This window comes from Trypanosoma cruzi (genome assembly GCF_000209065.1).
Source record: "Trypanosoma cruzi strain CL Brener chromosome Unknown tcruzi_1047053507687, whole genome shotgun sequence".
In the NCBI taxonomy this organism is placed as follows: Eukaryota; Euglenozoa; class Kinetoplastea; order Trypanosomatida; family Trypanosomatidae; genus Trypanosoma; species Trypanosoma cruzi.
In genome coordinates, this window is record NW_920706.1 from 1 (window position 1) to 15,072 (window position 15,072).

The 15,072-nt window shown below is 59.3% G+C and overlaps 2 protein-coding genes across 2 annotated transcripts, besides 7 other annotated features; both read left to right on the forward strand.

Annotated features, from left to right (window-relative positions):
• On the forward strand, positions 1–1,446 carry Tc00.1047053507687.10 (trans-sialidase, putative; the record flags this gene model as incomplete). Its single annotated transcript, XM_807932.1, has 1 exon — positions 1–1,446. A coding segment is annotated over one exon (1,446 nt), but the record flags the coding sequence as incomplete, so codon positions are not given.
• Positions 1–1,626: a sequence feature (areas merged during assembly that could not be assigned to a particular haplotype. This can correspond to areas where the two haplotypes were merged or to regions with more than two copies in the genome that were merged during assembly.).
• Positions 1,627–15,072: part of a sequence feature (areas not merged during assembly with more than two copies in the genome that could not be assigned to a particular haplotype) that runs on past the window's edge.
• Positions 2,364–2,384: a sequence feature (AT_rich).
• Tc00.1047053507687.20 (dispersed gene family protein 1 (DGF-1), putative) lies at positions 2,754–13,181 on the forward strand (the record flags this gene model as incomplete). Its single annotated transcript, XM_807933.1, has 1 exon — positions 2,754–13,181. One exon carries the CDS (start codon positions 2,754–2,756, stop codon positions 13,179–13,181), a length of 10,428 nt encoding a protein of 3,475 aa, XP_813026.1.
• Positions 7,652–7,703: a microsatellite.
• Positions 13,329–13,363: a microsatellite.
• Positions 14,058–14,489: a mobile genetic element.
• Positions 14,215–14,235: a sequence feature (AT_rich).

Here is a 15,072-nt window from a genome sequence, read left to right on the forward strand (position 1 = left end):
TGGACGCTGTCGAAGGGGATGTCTGACGATGGCTGCAGTGATCCCTCCGTTGCGGAGTGGAGGGAGGGAAAACTCATGATGATGACTGCGTGCGATGACGGCCGCCGCAGGGTGTACGAGTCCGGTGACAAGGGGGATTCGTGGACGGAGGCCCTCGGAACACTCTCGCGCGTGTGGGGCAACAACCAAAAGCGACATGAGAAGGGCGTTGGAAGCGGGTTCATCACAGCGACGATTGAGAACAGGGACGTGATGCTCGTTACTCTGCCGGCGCATTCAAGGAGAAAGGGAAAAGAAAAGCGTGAACTTCATCTTTGGCTGACGGACAATACGCACATTGTTGATATTGGGTCGGTGTCCGGTGATGATGACGCTGCCGCCAGCTCCCTGCTGTACAAAAGTGCTGGAAGTGGACATAATAATAATGAGGAGTTGATTGCACTGTACGAGAAGAAGAAGGGCGATGGGGAACCATCACTCGGTGTGGTCTCTGTGCGTCTGACTGCGCAGCTGAAGCGGGTGAAGGAGGTGCTGGCGACCTGGAAGAAAGTGGACGAACGTGTCTCCAAGCTGTGCCTCACTTCACGTGCTGCGAAGAATCCCTCAGCTGGCAATGGCTGCAGCGCTGTTAAGACCGCGGATGGTCTGGTTGGCTTTTTGTCCGGCAACTTCTCTGGTAACACATGGATGGACGAGTACCTCGGAGTGGACGCCACAGTGAGGAAAGGAACGAATGGGGTGGCAACAGGGTATGCTGATGGAGTGACGTTCCATGGAGCGTGGGCGGAGTGGCCTGTTGGGAGGCAGGGGGAGAATCAGCTGTACCACTTTGCGAACCACAACTTCACTCTTGTGGCGACGCTGTCCGTCCACGGTGAGCCGAAGGGAGATACCCCCATTCCATTGATGGGTGCGACGATGAATGACAACAAGAAGACTGTGCTCCTGGGACTGTCATACGACAAAGAGGGGAAGTGGCAGGTGCTGTGCGGTGGCAAAACGACCAAGGAGCTCCGCATTAATTGGGAGCCAGAGACAACACACCAAGTGGCCATTGTGCTACGGAACGGCACCCAGGGCTCCGTGTACGTCGATGGTCAGCGTGTGGGAGATGCGTCATGTGAATTAAGAAACGCGGATTCGAAAGGAATCTCACACTTCTACATTGGAGGGGATGGAGGCAGCGCAGGGAGCAAAGAAGACGTGCCTGTGACCGCGACGAATTTCCTGCTGTACAACCGCCCGTTGGATGACAATGAGATCCGCGTCCTCAACGCAAACAAAATTTCTATTCCAAAGCTGACAGATCTGAAAACATTGGCGGCAGGAGCAACGGGTGTCGGTACCGCTCGTGACGGCGGGGCACATGGTGGCAGCACTGTTTGCGGAGACGGACTGCTGCCGCTGCTCCTTCTGCTGGGACTGTGGGGGATTGCCGCTTCTTGAGGAGTGTGTGGCCTCGGCGTGGAGCACCTCAGCCCTTCCCCACCACCGACGCACACACTCCTGGTAGTGGATGACTTTCCGTAAAGAAGAGTTTTCATGTTTTTTTCTACTTTTTTGTGCGTGTTTTCTTCCAATCTATCATCCCTTCCTTTTTTGATTTTGGAGGCAATCACTGTGGACATTTTTTTTTCTTTTCTACTCTTCCCTCTTTTAATTGTTTCTGCGGCACTCTTCCTGTGAGGGGTGCCGTGTGTTTCCCGCCCAACTGCTCCACTCGCACACCCACCGACACGCTCATGACGACGGCCCTGTGCGCCTCGCCTGCTGCACGCATGAGGAGGGGCGGCGACGAACGGCGCGCTGAGGGAGCCGTGACGTGTGGGCGTGCGACGAGGGCCTGTGGGGCGGAGCACACATTTCTTCCCTCTTGTTTTGCTTTTTTGCGGCCAGGGCGGGCAGACACCCGCAGCGCCACACACACACAGCCACACCCTGCCGCCGTGTTTTTAAGATTTTTTTTCTTTTGTCTTTCGTGTGCATTTCACGCGCCGGCATTTCTTTCGGTGTCGGTCTTGTGAGCATTTCTTTTCCCCGATGTTTTTTTTTTCGCTGCGCTCACTCTCCCGATGGAGTGACGCGACTCCCGTCATGTCTGCGTGCTTCTCTCAGTCCCCATGCACACACACGAGTGACTGAGCTCTGCAGGCCGCACTCACGCGCCGATGAGAGGACTGAGGGGAGCAGCAACACGCGGATGGCCCCATGAAATATAAACGATGTGCGGACACACAGAGGGTCGGACGGCTGAAAGACATGTAAATTTCTTTTTTGGGCAAAATATTTGCAGACAGTTTGGTGTGGTCACAAGGCAGCCGGCTACTTTTTTGAATTTGTGTGGAACAGTAATGGACGATTTCTTTATTATTTATAATTATTTTGTGTGATGGGGTTTGTGTAAGACGAAAGGGGAAGCTTAAAAAAAAAAAATTTGTGTGAATTGCCACTGCTTGGACTGCGGTGCAGTCATGAGTTTGAGCGGTCTTCTTCTTGTTGCTTCCGTTACGCGTCTTTGCTGCACGTTTTATTTTTTGCGTCTCTCCACATAATCTTATTTCTTTTCCTCTGACCGCGCACTTAGAGATACTTTTGCTTTACCAGCACAACTATCGTTTCAAGGTGTTAGGGATTACTCGCAGTATTAGGACAAGTAGCATTGGGATAACGATTTATCGGAATTGTTTTTCTGGATTTGTCATTTGTAGAAAGGGATTTGCTAAACGGGATTTCTGATTGACGGGAAGAGAGCGATGCACCACGACAGCTCTATTGGTACGTGTTTGGGACGGTGGATGCGGTCTGCGGTGGGTGCGTGTCCGCGCAGCCGGCACCGTGTGCAGCGCAGGGCCATTGCGGCTATTCGTGTGGCGCTGCTTGTTGTGTTGGCGCTGGTTGCGGCGGCGGCGTGGATGACTGCTGTGCATGCGGTGGTGGTGCGACTGCGGGGCGGCACGGTGGACAGAGCCGTCACGGTTGGCCGCGCCGTAGACGCGGTGCTGATGGACGGCGTGTACATGACGAACGGCGTGGCTGTTGTGTTCGACGTGCCGGCGATGCTTCCCGGCGCGCTGCGCATCGAACTGAGGAACTGCGTGTGCAACGGCGGTGCGCAGATCTACGTGCGGGGCTACAGCGGCGAGCCGGCGAGTGACCGGAGCCTGGAGGTGAGCGTGAGCGGGCTGTCCGGGAGCTACTGCTCGCTTGTGTTTGTGCACAACCTGCCGGCACACACGAACGTGACGGTCCGTGACTCGACGATTGTGACGGCGGGGCCGATGCGCTACTCCCAGCTGAGCGGGCTGACGGACGCGGTGGCGTCGCCGCTTGTGCTGTACGCGACGTCGCTGTTGCAGACGCAGCTGCGTGTGAGCAGCACGGTGCTGAGGTCGTTGCAGGCGGGCGGGATGGCGGTGTACGTTGGCGGCGGTGTGGACCTGCTGTCGAGTGCGGTGTTGCTTGACGGCGTGTCGCTGGAGGCGTCGGGCGGTCCGACCGCGTCCGCGATGCATGTGGCGTCCTCGTCGCGTCTCAGTCTGCGGAGCCACTCGGTGTTCTCCGTGACGAACGTGTCGGTTGTGAGCAGCGGCGGCGGCATTGTGCTTGGAGAGCGCCTCGCGGTGTCCGACTCGGTGCTGCGCTTCGTGGGCGTCGAGGGGCCTGTTGCGTCGTCGCTGGTGCGCTGCGACGGTGGGACGGTCGGTGCCGGCGGGTGGCTGGAGCTGCACGACGTGTGGGCGGTGGGCGAGGCGTCGTCGGTGGCGTCGCTGTCGGGGGTGACGCTGAGCGGCGGCACCGTGTCGATTGCACGCAGCACTGCCACCGGCGCTACGCTTGTCTCCGGGCCGACGATCACGAGCGGCGCCGTGTCGGTGCAGTGCAACCGTGCCGGCGGCCGGGTGCTGCAGAGCAGCGGCGACTACCGTTTGGCCGGCCTGCCTTCCGTGAGCGTGGTGCCGTGCGACGGCTGTGCGGCAGCGCTGGCGTGCTTTGATGGACTGACGGCGTCGTTCACCGACTGCGTGTGCAGCTGCCGTGCCGGCGGCATGGGCGAGGCGTGCCTGCCGTTCGACGTGCCGCCTGCGAGGACCGGCGGTGGTGCGCAGGACTGCATGGGTGGCGTGACGCTGACGGAGTCGGTGACGGTTGGCGGCGGGCGTGCGACGGCGTGCTTCGACTCGGTGGTTTTCAGCGGGCCGATCACTGTGGCGGTGGATCTGCGCTTGATGGATGCGTTCGCTGACGCGCTGAACGTGACGCTGCGCCACTGCGTGCTTGCGGGCGGCGCGCAGCTGCGGATTGGCGGCCTCAGCGAGAGCACGGCGCGCCTGATGCCGCACGTCCTCGTCAACATGACGAATGTGACGTCGGTGGAGGGCACGATCGTGCTGCATGGCGCGATGCCGCCGAACTCGAGTGTGCTGCTGGCGAACTCAACGCTGCGTGCGACGGTTGGCGGGTCGCAGTACGTGCAGACGACCCCTGGCTTCGCGGGATTTCGGTACGGCCCCGCGCTTGTCCTGGACGGCGTCCGGCTTCTGTCGACGCGGTTTGTCATGACGCGGTCGACGCTGGTGTGTGGCGGGGGTTCGTGCGCTGCGATCCTCGTGGAGCGCGGCCTCGGCGCGAACCTGTCCAGCGTATTCTACATGGACAACTGCGTCGTTATTTCGGAGACGCACGTGATGTACGCTCTTGCGTCGGACCTGCGTGTTGACGGCGGCTCCGTGTTCTCCATACAGAACAGCTCGTGGAGTGCGCCGAGCACCGAATACTACAAAGGCGCGTGTGTGTTTAAGGATGTTGTTGTGGATGGAGGCAGCGTGCTGCAGATTGTGTCCAGCATGTTCCGTCTCGGCTTTGCCATGCTCATCACAAACACGCTGACTGTGACTGGCGGCAGCTGGCTGGTGCACCGCGACAACGAGTTCCGCACCGCCTATGTTGTGTACGTGGCCGACGAGAATGGCGTGGCGTTCCACGATCGGAGTGTGTGGTCGATACTACACAACTACTTCACGTACGGCTCGTACTCGTCAACCATTCTACTTATGACAAGCAAGTGGTCATCACCATCCGACGCGCGCCCGACCATCTACGGCATGTGCAACGAGGCACGGGGCTCTCCTGTGACGAATTACGGAGAAGACCTCAATATTGGGACGCCCGTGACGATACTGGACTGTGGTGCGTGCACGGTGGACGCCGTGTGCTTCGCAGCGAGGACGAGCAGCATCAGCGGCTGTGAGTGTGTGTGCGCTGCTGGCGGCTACGGTGACACGTGTGTGCCAGCTGCGGTTCCGGACGGTCTTGGGCCGCTCCCGCTCCCCGATGCGGACGACACGGAGGTCCGCTGCGTGCACGGTGGCAGCATCAGCTCCGTGGACTATCCTGATCCCGGTGTGCGTGGTCTGTGCTTCGTCAACGTGACCTTCACTGCCGCGATCGTGCTTGACCTGTGGAGTTTTGACGCACCACAACAGATACTCAACATCACGCTGCTGCAGTGCGTCCTCGTGGGCCTGTTGATCAGGGGGAGTGTTGCGCGCGTGCACGTGAGCGTGACATCCTCGATGATGGATTCTGGTGAGTTGGAGTTTAAGGGTTATTTTGGCGCGAGCTCCCAGGTACTGGTGGTTGGCAGTACGCTTGTGTCGACGTTGAGCTACGCCATTGCCTTTCCGGAATTTTCCCTCGGTGCGAAGTCGACGCTGCTGCTACTTGACAACCACATTGAGGGAAATAATTACGCAGTTTATATATCCGAAACTATTGTTGTTGATGGTGGTGGGATCATTGTGAAGGGAAATACGCTGTTATCAACGGCGGCTGAGGACGAAGTACATACAGCGGTTTTTGTTGAAACTGTTGATGTGATGAAGGGCGGCTACATTGACGTGGAGAACAACACGATGAGTGCGGCTAATGGCATTTTTTTTTTTTGGGATACAAACTTGGCCTCCGCGGGGCTGCTGCGAGTGGCGGACTGCAACTTTGTTGGTGGGACGGAATTTTTTGATCCCGCGCTGGTGCATTTGTCTGGCTCTGTGGCCCTCGAGGGAGGTGCGCAGTGGCGTGTGGAGGGCAACAAAGTGAGTGCAGCCTCAATAATAACTGTGGAAGATACCTCGAAAAAAATTCGACTGTTGGGCAGCGGCACCACCGTGGTGCTTGCACACAACCGTCAGGTGGACGATATTTATCCCTTTGCTGATCTTTCTCTGCCACAGACGGTTGTTGCGTTACCCGCGCGTTTTGTGGTTGGGTGCAACCTGCAGGGCGGTAGGGAGGTGTTGTACGACGATGTGTTTCCGGAGGGCGTGGTGGTGTTCAGGTGTGGCACATGCAACGAAGACGCGGCGTGCTACATGCCCGGGACGGAGTCGGTGGACCGCAGCTCGTGCTCGTGCAGCTGCAAGGACGGATGGCATGGCGCGTCGTGTCTTCCTTTCGAGGTGCCCGACTTTTCTTTGCCGCCCGTAGCGGAGAGAGTCGTTGACGGCGACACGAGCTGCGTGGTGAACCAGACGCTGACGAACCTCGCGCCGAACATGTGGAAGACGCACCACTGCTACGTGGGTGTGACATTCAGCGGCGTGGGTGCAGTGCTGACGTTTTTCCTCGACAGTATGCCGCTGCATCTCCCCATCAACATCACGCTCACTGGGTGCAAATTCCGTGAGGGTGCCGCGCTGCAGTTTGTCGGGGGTGCTGAGGTGGCCGAGTCAGCCGGTGTCCTTATCCGCGTGAGCCAGACGGTGATGCGGTCCTCTGTTGTTGTGTTTGCACTCGCCCTCCCGCAGCACTGTGACATTGCCGTCACGGAGGTTGACGCGGTGCAGACCTTCGAGTTCGACTTACCGGGCACTGTGGGAAAGACGCTGAGCGTATTGTTGCTGCATGACGTCGTGTTGAGTGCGTCCTCGTTGTTGGTCAGTAACGTCAAGGCGCATGCGTTGAGGTACGCTGAGTTTGGTTTGTACTCTTTTGGGACGCTGACACTGGTGGGTGGCAGCTCGCTGTACGCGCGTTACTGCAGTCTTGATGGGTACGAACACCTGTTTTACGTGTACAGGCTCAGTGTGAGTGATCACTCTGTTTTTGCGCTGCTCAACAATACAATGTCCTCTGGTACGAGCCTCCTGTATCAGCACCACAGATTCAGCGTGTCGGAGCATAGCGTGTTGCGCGTGGTGGGGAACAGCGGTATCGTGGCCTGCGCCATCTACGCAGAAGACTTGTGGACCGTCCAAAGGTCAAGCTGGCTGGATTGGCGCGACAACAGCGTGGGAGTGGGTGCGATGTTTCACGAATCCGAGTTCGCTTCCTTTGCCATTGACGGCAGTAGTGTGGTGACGCTGACGGGCTGCACGATGGGCTCGACGGGATTGTCGAGGCCTCTGCTATCGCAGGCTAAATCCGGCTACGGGTTCGTTGCCGGATGTCTGACGGTTGCAGGACGAGTTTTGACGACGACGGGAGAACTGGAGCTGAATGGCATCACCAAGGTGACGACGGTTACCGCGTGCGGGGATTGCACGAAGGACGGCGACTGCTTTGCACCGCTGACGACGGCGGTCATTGACTGCAAGTGCCAGTGCGCTGCTGGAGGGCACGGCGAAGTGTGCGTCCCTGCGCCTGTGCCAGCCGGGCCGCCACCACCGCCACCACCGCCGTCGCCACTGCTACCGCCACCGCCGCCGATTGGTGAGTGCATCAGCGACATGGTGTACCCCGAGGTTGCGCAGGCCGTGGGCGGCGGTCTGTCGTGGCTGTGCTACCGCAACGTGACGTTCAGCGGGGGCGGCATGCGCCTGACGGTGCTGATTGGGGGGATGACGGGCAACGTGGCGAACGTCACGTTCGATGGATGCACGTGGAGGGACGGCGCCGTTCTGTTGCTGTTGGGCAACGCGTACGCCGCTGTGGGGTCGCTGAACATCGCCGTCACCGGCAACACGTTTAGTGACGCGCTGCTCAGCCCGGAGGGTGGGTTTCCACCACGCACGAACATCACGATCAGCGGGAACCGCTTCACGGTCACGAGAATGATCCCTCGGCTGGGTTTGGACCTTAGGAGGCCGTCGTGTGTTGCGATGAATGAGCTGGCGATCAGCAACTACTCTGCGGTGGTGCTCAGTGGCAATGCGTTTCAGACCATGACGACATCGTCAAGCGCCATTCAAGTTGTCAGGTATGCGCTGAGGGTGACGTGGCACTCTGTTTTTGCGGTGTTGGGCAACGCGTTTCATATGGCTGGTGGCGAGGGCACACCGATACATCTTGAAGGTTATGCCGAATCCTTGTCACTGTTTGTACTGAACGGCTCTGCTGTGGTGGTCCGAGGCAATCTTGTGTCGAGCCTGGTGCAGTACGTAATCATATTTGTTTTTTTTTTTTGTGTGGAGTCTCGGTCAGCGGTTGTTTTTCGGGACAACGACATGCAAGGAAGCTCGGCGGTTTTTTTTTCAAGCCACCATTCCCATATTTACTACAACTCTTGGCTGCAGTTGAGCGGCAACCTCTGCCGCGTGTCCCCAGTGGGTGCTTTTGCTGTTTTGAATCCCACAGTGAATCTCCGCGACTCCACGGTGTCCGTGTCCGGCAACCAGTTTATGTCCAGCAAGGGCACGCACACAGCGTTATGGATATACTCACGACCCAGCGATCTCACAAACGTAGCGATTGTGGCTGCGTGCAACACTGTGAACGGCGAGGAGGAAGCGAACTACGTTATTCCGTCCGTGTACAATGCCACCATTCTGACCTGCAGCGACCCATGCGCCCTCGCGACGTCGTGCTTCCCCGCGTACACGACGACGGCTTCGAGTGATGGCTGCGCCTGCACGTGCGCGGAGGGCGGCCACGGTGATGCGTGCCTGCCCGTTGCTGTCCCCGAGCCGCCGAGCACCGACGGCGCCGACTTGTGCGTGCGGGACGTGCGTGTGGATGTGAAGCTGAGTGCCGGTCTCGGGACGACGGTGGTGTGCTACTTTGGTGTGACCTTTGCGGCGGACGTCGTGGTGGATGTGGGGTCGATGTCAGGGAGCGTGCGCAACGTGACGCTGGCGAACTGCACGTTTGTGGGCGGAGCGAGCCTGTACGTTGTTGGGTGCCGTTCCGACCCGCCCGCTGGCGAGCGCGCCGATGTGTTAATCAGCGGGCTTGAGTCACGCTCCGGCGGCGGCGTGCTGGTGTCGAACCGATACCCGCCGGGCTCGCGCGTCACTGTGGTGGACTCGGTGCTGGTCGCAGAGAATCGTGTTGCGTATCGTAACGCCTACGGCCTTGGCGACGCCTCCGCGTGCCTCGTGTTGCACAACGTGAATCTGACTGGGAGCGTGCTGACCATTGCGCGCACGCATGTGGCGGCTGTGTTCCGCGACGCTGTTGGCGTGTTGGTGGTTGGCGGCGTGGCGCTGTCGTCGCGCGGAGCGCTGTACGTGGACGGGCTGTTGGTGCAGGCGGCGCTGGGGCTGTGCGTGTCGGTGGAGGGCGGTGTTGTTGCCAGTGGCGGCTCCGTGGTGGCGTTTGTTGGCAGCGACTTCCTGCTGTGCAAGCACGCGGTGTCTGTGCGTGGGGCTGTGAGTGTATCGGGCTCCGTTGTGGCGTTTGTGCGGAACGACTTTGCGTCGACGGAGGACTACGCGGTGGCGTTTTATTCGACGGTGAGTCTGGCCGACGGGTCGATGCTTCTGGCGAAGGGCAACGTGCACGACGGCGTCTCGAGGGAGATGCTCTACGCCGCTGGCGCCGTGACCGCTGCTGGGAGCACGCTGAGCCTTGTGCGCAACCGAGCACTGCTGTCTCGGATGCTATCGCTGAGCCTGTCGCTTGCGGCTGGGGCGCATGTGAGGGTGGCGTGTAACGACGCTGGTGGACGTGTCCTGTCGACGGCGGAGGAGTACGCAGCGGCTGGTTTTGGCGACGCTGGGCGCATCGACGTTGCTGGGTGCGACGACTGCGACAGGGACACGTACTGCTACGCCCCCGGGACGGCGTCGGCGAGCATGAGGAACGGTGTGTGCGTGTGTGCGTGCGGCAGCGGCGGGTACGGCGAGGCGTGCGTGCCTGTGGGAGCTCCCGCGCTGTCGCCCGCTGTGGGCACCGCGTCGAGTTTGTTTGTCCGTGAGGGCGTGACGGTGCGGTCGGTGTTCGTTGTGCCTGCCGGTGTGAGCGAGGTGACGCTGCGCCACGTTGTGCTGGACGGCGTGAGTCCGGTGCTCTACGTGCCGTGGATGGCGCGGGACGGCGTGCGGATCGTTGTGCAGAACGTGTCGCTGCTGAACGGCGCCGTGCTGTACGTGATGGGCGGTGGAGCGTTGCGCGATGCGGATGGTGCGGGGAGCGACGAGAGCGGGCCGGTGGAGCTGTCGGTGTGCGATGTGGAGGCGCTGAACGGTGCGCTTGTGCTGACCGGGACGTTTCCCGCGGGGTCTGTGCTGACGGTGACGGACTCCCTGCTGGTTGCCGCGAGGCCGACGCCGCTTGTGTATCTTCCCGGCTCGCAGTCGTCGCCGTACGCACCGGTGCTGGTACTATCGGGCCTGCGGCTCGTGCGGTCCGTCCTGGTTGTGTCCGGCGTTGCTCTCGTGACCGTGATGACTGGTGGGCGGACGGTGGTGGTGGACGGCGTTGTGCTGGAGCTCGTCGGTGGCGGTGTCGCGCTGGACTCGGCTGTGCTCGGTGGCGAATATGCGTTGTACGCGAGTGCGCGCGTGGTTGCGTCGGGGGGCGCTGTGCTGCGCGTGTCGGGGAGCCAGGTGTACGCTGCGCATGGGCTGGTATTCGGCAGTGGAGTGGAGGCCAACGCGTCCGCCATCGTGGTGAATGACAACACCGGTGCGCTGACGGATGGCGCGCTGCTGGTGCTGCGGGGGTCGGCGTCGTTTGCGTCCGGGTCGTGGCTGTCGGTGCGCGGCAACAGCATCAGCGGCAGGCTTCTGTCTGTGCCGTCGTACCCGCGCAGTGCGGAGCTCGTGCAGAGCACGTTGACGCTCTATGGGAACGCCGGCCGTGGACCCGTCGTGATGGACGGCACCGTTGCGCTCGGGGGCGCCGGCCGAAATTTCGTCGTGGGGTGCCTGACGCTCAACGGGCAGGCGCTGCAGCCGATGGACTACAGGTCCACCGGCATCATCGGGGAATTCCGCTCCGTGGCGTGTGGTGTGTGCGACGCCGAAGTGCGCTGCTTTGCTGCTACGACGAGGGCGATGTCGAGGTCGTGCCGCTGCCGCTGTGCTGAGGGCGGGTACGGGCGCGACTGCCTGCCGGTGTACCTGCCGCACGTGGACGGGTGCAACCGCACGCACGGCATTCCGCTGCTGAGCCACACGGCGACGCTGACGGAGACGCGCAGCCTGACGCCAACGTGGACGCCGGGCATGAGCACGGCGCAATACAGTCCGACGCAGTACAGTCAGACGGAGACCCCGCAGTTGACGGAGACGGTGGCACCGCCGCCCACGCGGACCCCCACGGCGTCGGTGAGCGGCACGCTGTGGTGGAGCGACGTGGCGTGCCCGACGCTTGCTGTGACGACGACGGCGGCTGGTGGAAGTCTGACGCAGAACGACATCCGCGGCGGTGGGAGCGCCGTCCCGACGCGGCTGATGGTGGCGCTGCCGCCACCGTTTCGGTGGGCACGCGACCCGCAGCCCGGCACGCACCTGAGCTTTGTGCCTGTGTCGACGGCGCAGCCGAGCGGGTTTGGCGGTCCGTGGGGAGCGATGCTGAGCAACGCGACGTGGGTGCGCAACGCGACGAATCCGTCCACCGTCCTGGAGCTGGCCGTGCCCGTGCACCGCGGTTACTTCATTGCTGCCGACGAAACGATAGTCATTCGCTGCGACGCTGCGGCGGTGTTTGGCGGCTGCAAGGGTGTGCTGCTTGGGTCCTTCACGATCAGTTCGAACACGCTGCCCGCTGCTGCCAGCGCCCTCTCGGCGATCACCGGCGTTGTTGCGGGTGCGACGGCTGTTGCCGTGCTGGTGACCGGCGGGCTGGGCTCCGTTCTGGAGTTGCAGGCGCTCGGCGTGTTCGCGAGGATGCCATGCGCCTCGGCGCAGGAGCGTGCGAGCACCGTTGCGCTGCCGTACTTCCTGTCGGTGTTTGCTGCCCTTGACCCGCTGTGGATAGTGGTGGGCAACGCGCTGCTGGCCGCTGTGTTCGGGTGCGTGCACTACGGTGTGACGGCCGCCTTCCAGCGGTGGCGCGGCGTGGACGCGGCGAGTGCGTGGGCTGCGATGCGGTTCCCGAGCCTGACGTACGTCGTGGCGCACGCGATGCACCTCGGCATATTCTTCGGCTCCGTGCTCGCACTGGCGATGCCCGGCGCCCGCGTGCTGCACCGCGTGATCGGTGTCGTTGGCGTGCTGTACGGTGTGGCGTTCCCTGCTGGTGTGTGCTACTTGATTGCCCGCCACACGGGCGCGAGCTTCACGAGGTACTGGCAGTTTTCTAGGAAGCCGCTGCACGAGCGCCTGCTGTACCCCGTCGGGTATTGGCACCCCGCGGCGCAGCAGCGGATGTACGGCGGCATGCTGACGAACATGAGGGGCAGCTACGTGTACTGGTGCGTGTTCCAGGTGTCGGTGCTGTGTGTGGTGTGCCTGATTGCGGCTGTGCACCCGCCCGTGGGAGGCTGCCACGTCCAGTACTTCTGCATGGCTGCTGTGCTGCTTGCGGGTGCGGGCGTGGTTGCCTTCACGAACATGATGCGCTCGGCCTTCCTGACGATGACGCACACTGCGAGCTTTGTGCTCCTTGCACTGCTGTGTCTGGTCAGCGCGGCGAACCACCTTGCGCCGAGCGACGGCGGAGCGAGGGCGTACGTGGCGATTGTGCTGCTGCTGACGACTGTGCTGCTTGCGGTCACTGTGTACAGCGTCGTTGTGTGGTACGCGGAGGACCGCCACTGGCAGGAGCTGCGCGAGCCTCGGCGTGGTGGGCTGGAGGCGCTGCTGCGCGATGACGAGGAGAGCGACGAAGAGACGCAGAAGCTCCACGAAATGACTTTTTTGTCGTACGCCTCAGGCACCACCGTTGGGTCATCGTACCGACCACCCGCACCGCCGTTGCAGGAGCCCTTAGCCGGTGACACCCGCTCAGACGCGCCGAGCCCACTGGACCGTGTATCCAGTGCGAGCTGCAGCATTAATTATGCTCTTCTGGACAGGTGAAGATGCTCCGTTTGACGAAAAATGTAGCGCAGTTTCTGCTGGAGTTGGAAAGTGTCTGCCCAAACAGTACCTCCACGTGGCGAGGGTGTACGAGGCTCCTCATGGTTGCGGTATAGAGTGAATGCTTTTGGAAGTGTGTTTACTTCTTTATTATTATTATTATTATTATTATTATTATTATTTATTGGACGCTTGGTTGATTGATTTGTTGTTTTTATTTTTATCGATTTTGTCAGGAACGGATTATCGAGGTATCACGCTAGCCCAGGGCGGCTGTGTCACGTGTGTGTGCTGCACGCTTGCCGCTGCAGCGCCCTCTCCGGATTTCGGGGTTCTTATTCAGATTTTTACTCAGTAATGAGGGCATGCTCCGCGGTGGTGGCTGTTGTGCGTGTCATTGAATTTATTTGAGAAAACATTAGGGACAAAAAACGATAACGTCCTTTTGTGGTTTTCACTAAATAAATTTAGGAAGTGTGCGTTGCTGGTCGATGAGGAAGGGCGTGGGGCCGCTGCTGCTGCGCGGAACAGCCATTCATCGGACTCTGCAACGGCATTTTCGCTGTTTTTTTTTGAGAATTTTTTCTATTTTGTCCATATGCCTGCAATGCCTTTCTCGTTCCACGATTACTGTGTGGGAGGGCATGCCTGTCACTTTTTATGCTTCCGTTGTTGTGTAGAAGGAACGAGAGGAAGAACGAAGAATTATGCGGAATGATGTGTTACCTTGCGTATATGTTGATGAATTTCTGTGGGGTATTTCATTACTTACACCTTCCTTTTTCTTTTTTTTTTACGTTGCTCCACACGTGTCTCGGTGTTTGCTTTACTACGGCCACACACGGGTAGCTTGAGCCGCGAATGTTTTTTTCTTTTAGGAGCTTGTGAAAAGAATGATCACGGGAGAGCTGGCTAACTTAATTAATGTATGTATATATCCTGATCAATGAATGCATTCTTTATGATACTTTCTACCGTATGAATCTTTTGGGAAGAACGCGACTTTGTAGGGGCGGGAACCGATAGAGGCCGGATAATATTTTAATTTTATTTTGCCATCCCACCCACCCCCTTGATTCCCACCACGCGGCGGGGTCTTGTGGTTGGAGGACCCCAAAGTCTGCCACTTCGTAAGTAATAATATTTCAAATCCTAACTGAGGACAAAGGACCATGCTAATGGTCCACAGAATTCTATATATTGAATGAGAATAAAACATTGAAGCAATTAACTAAAGAACCTTTTTTCCTAACTTGTTTGGTTTCCATAGATAATTTCAGGATCCGGCCAGCTGCCCGGAAGATTATTCTGATTTCATTTTGTGTTGGGCAATAACGTGGGCACGTTCGTCAAGCATCCACTCTTCACGGCATGGTGCCTGACATTTTGGAGTCATCCCAGATGTAACGCAGGCACCGCCGCCGTGGCACGCATGGAAGTAAGATGGAACGCGGGACAGTGAAAGATATTGTGCTGCACATTTTTATTTTGCATTATTTCTTTTGGGGTCATTTTAATTTAGAAGAAGAGGGATAAACATTGCACGATTCTGTGACTTGGAGTTATTACCTTTTTGGTATTGTTCTTATTGTTGGTGTGATCTCTGGTTCCCACCCGTGTTTGCCCCGATTGCTTTCCCTCAGCGGAGCTGTGCCATGGCCATCCTTTTTTTTTTTTGCTTGCGGGAGGAAAAACACATTGCGGGTGACGAAACCACACGTCATTTATTCGGCGTCCAGGGAGGTACGTATTTGAGGTGGAGTGCGCACATGTGGACGTTATATGAGACTAAAAGTGGGTTGACTGATCAACCGTCGCTCCTTTTCTGGAGAGTGTGCTCCTCTTTTTTTTTGTCGCCCTTTTGTGTCGGGGCACGACGGGATTGGGGACC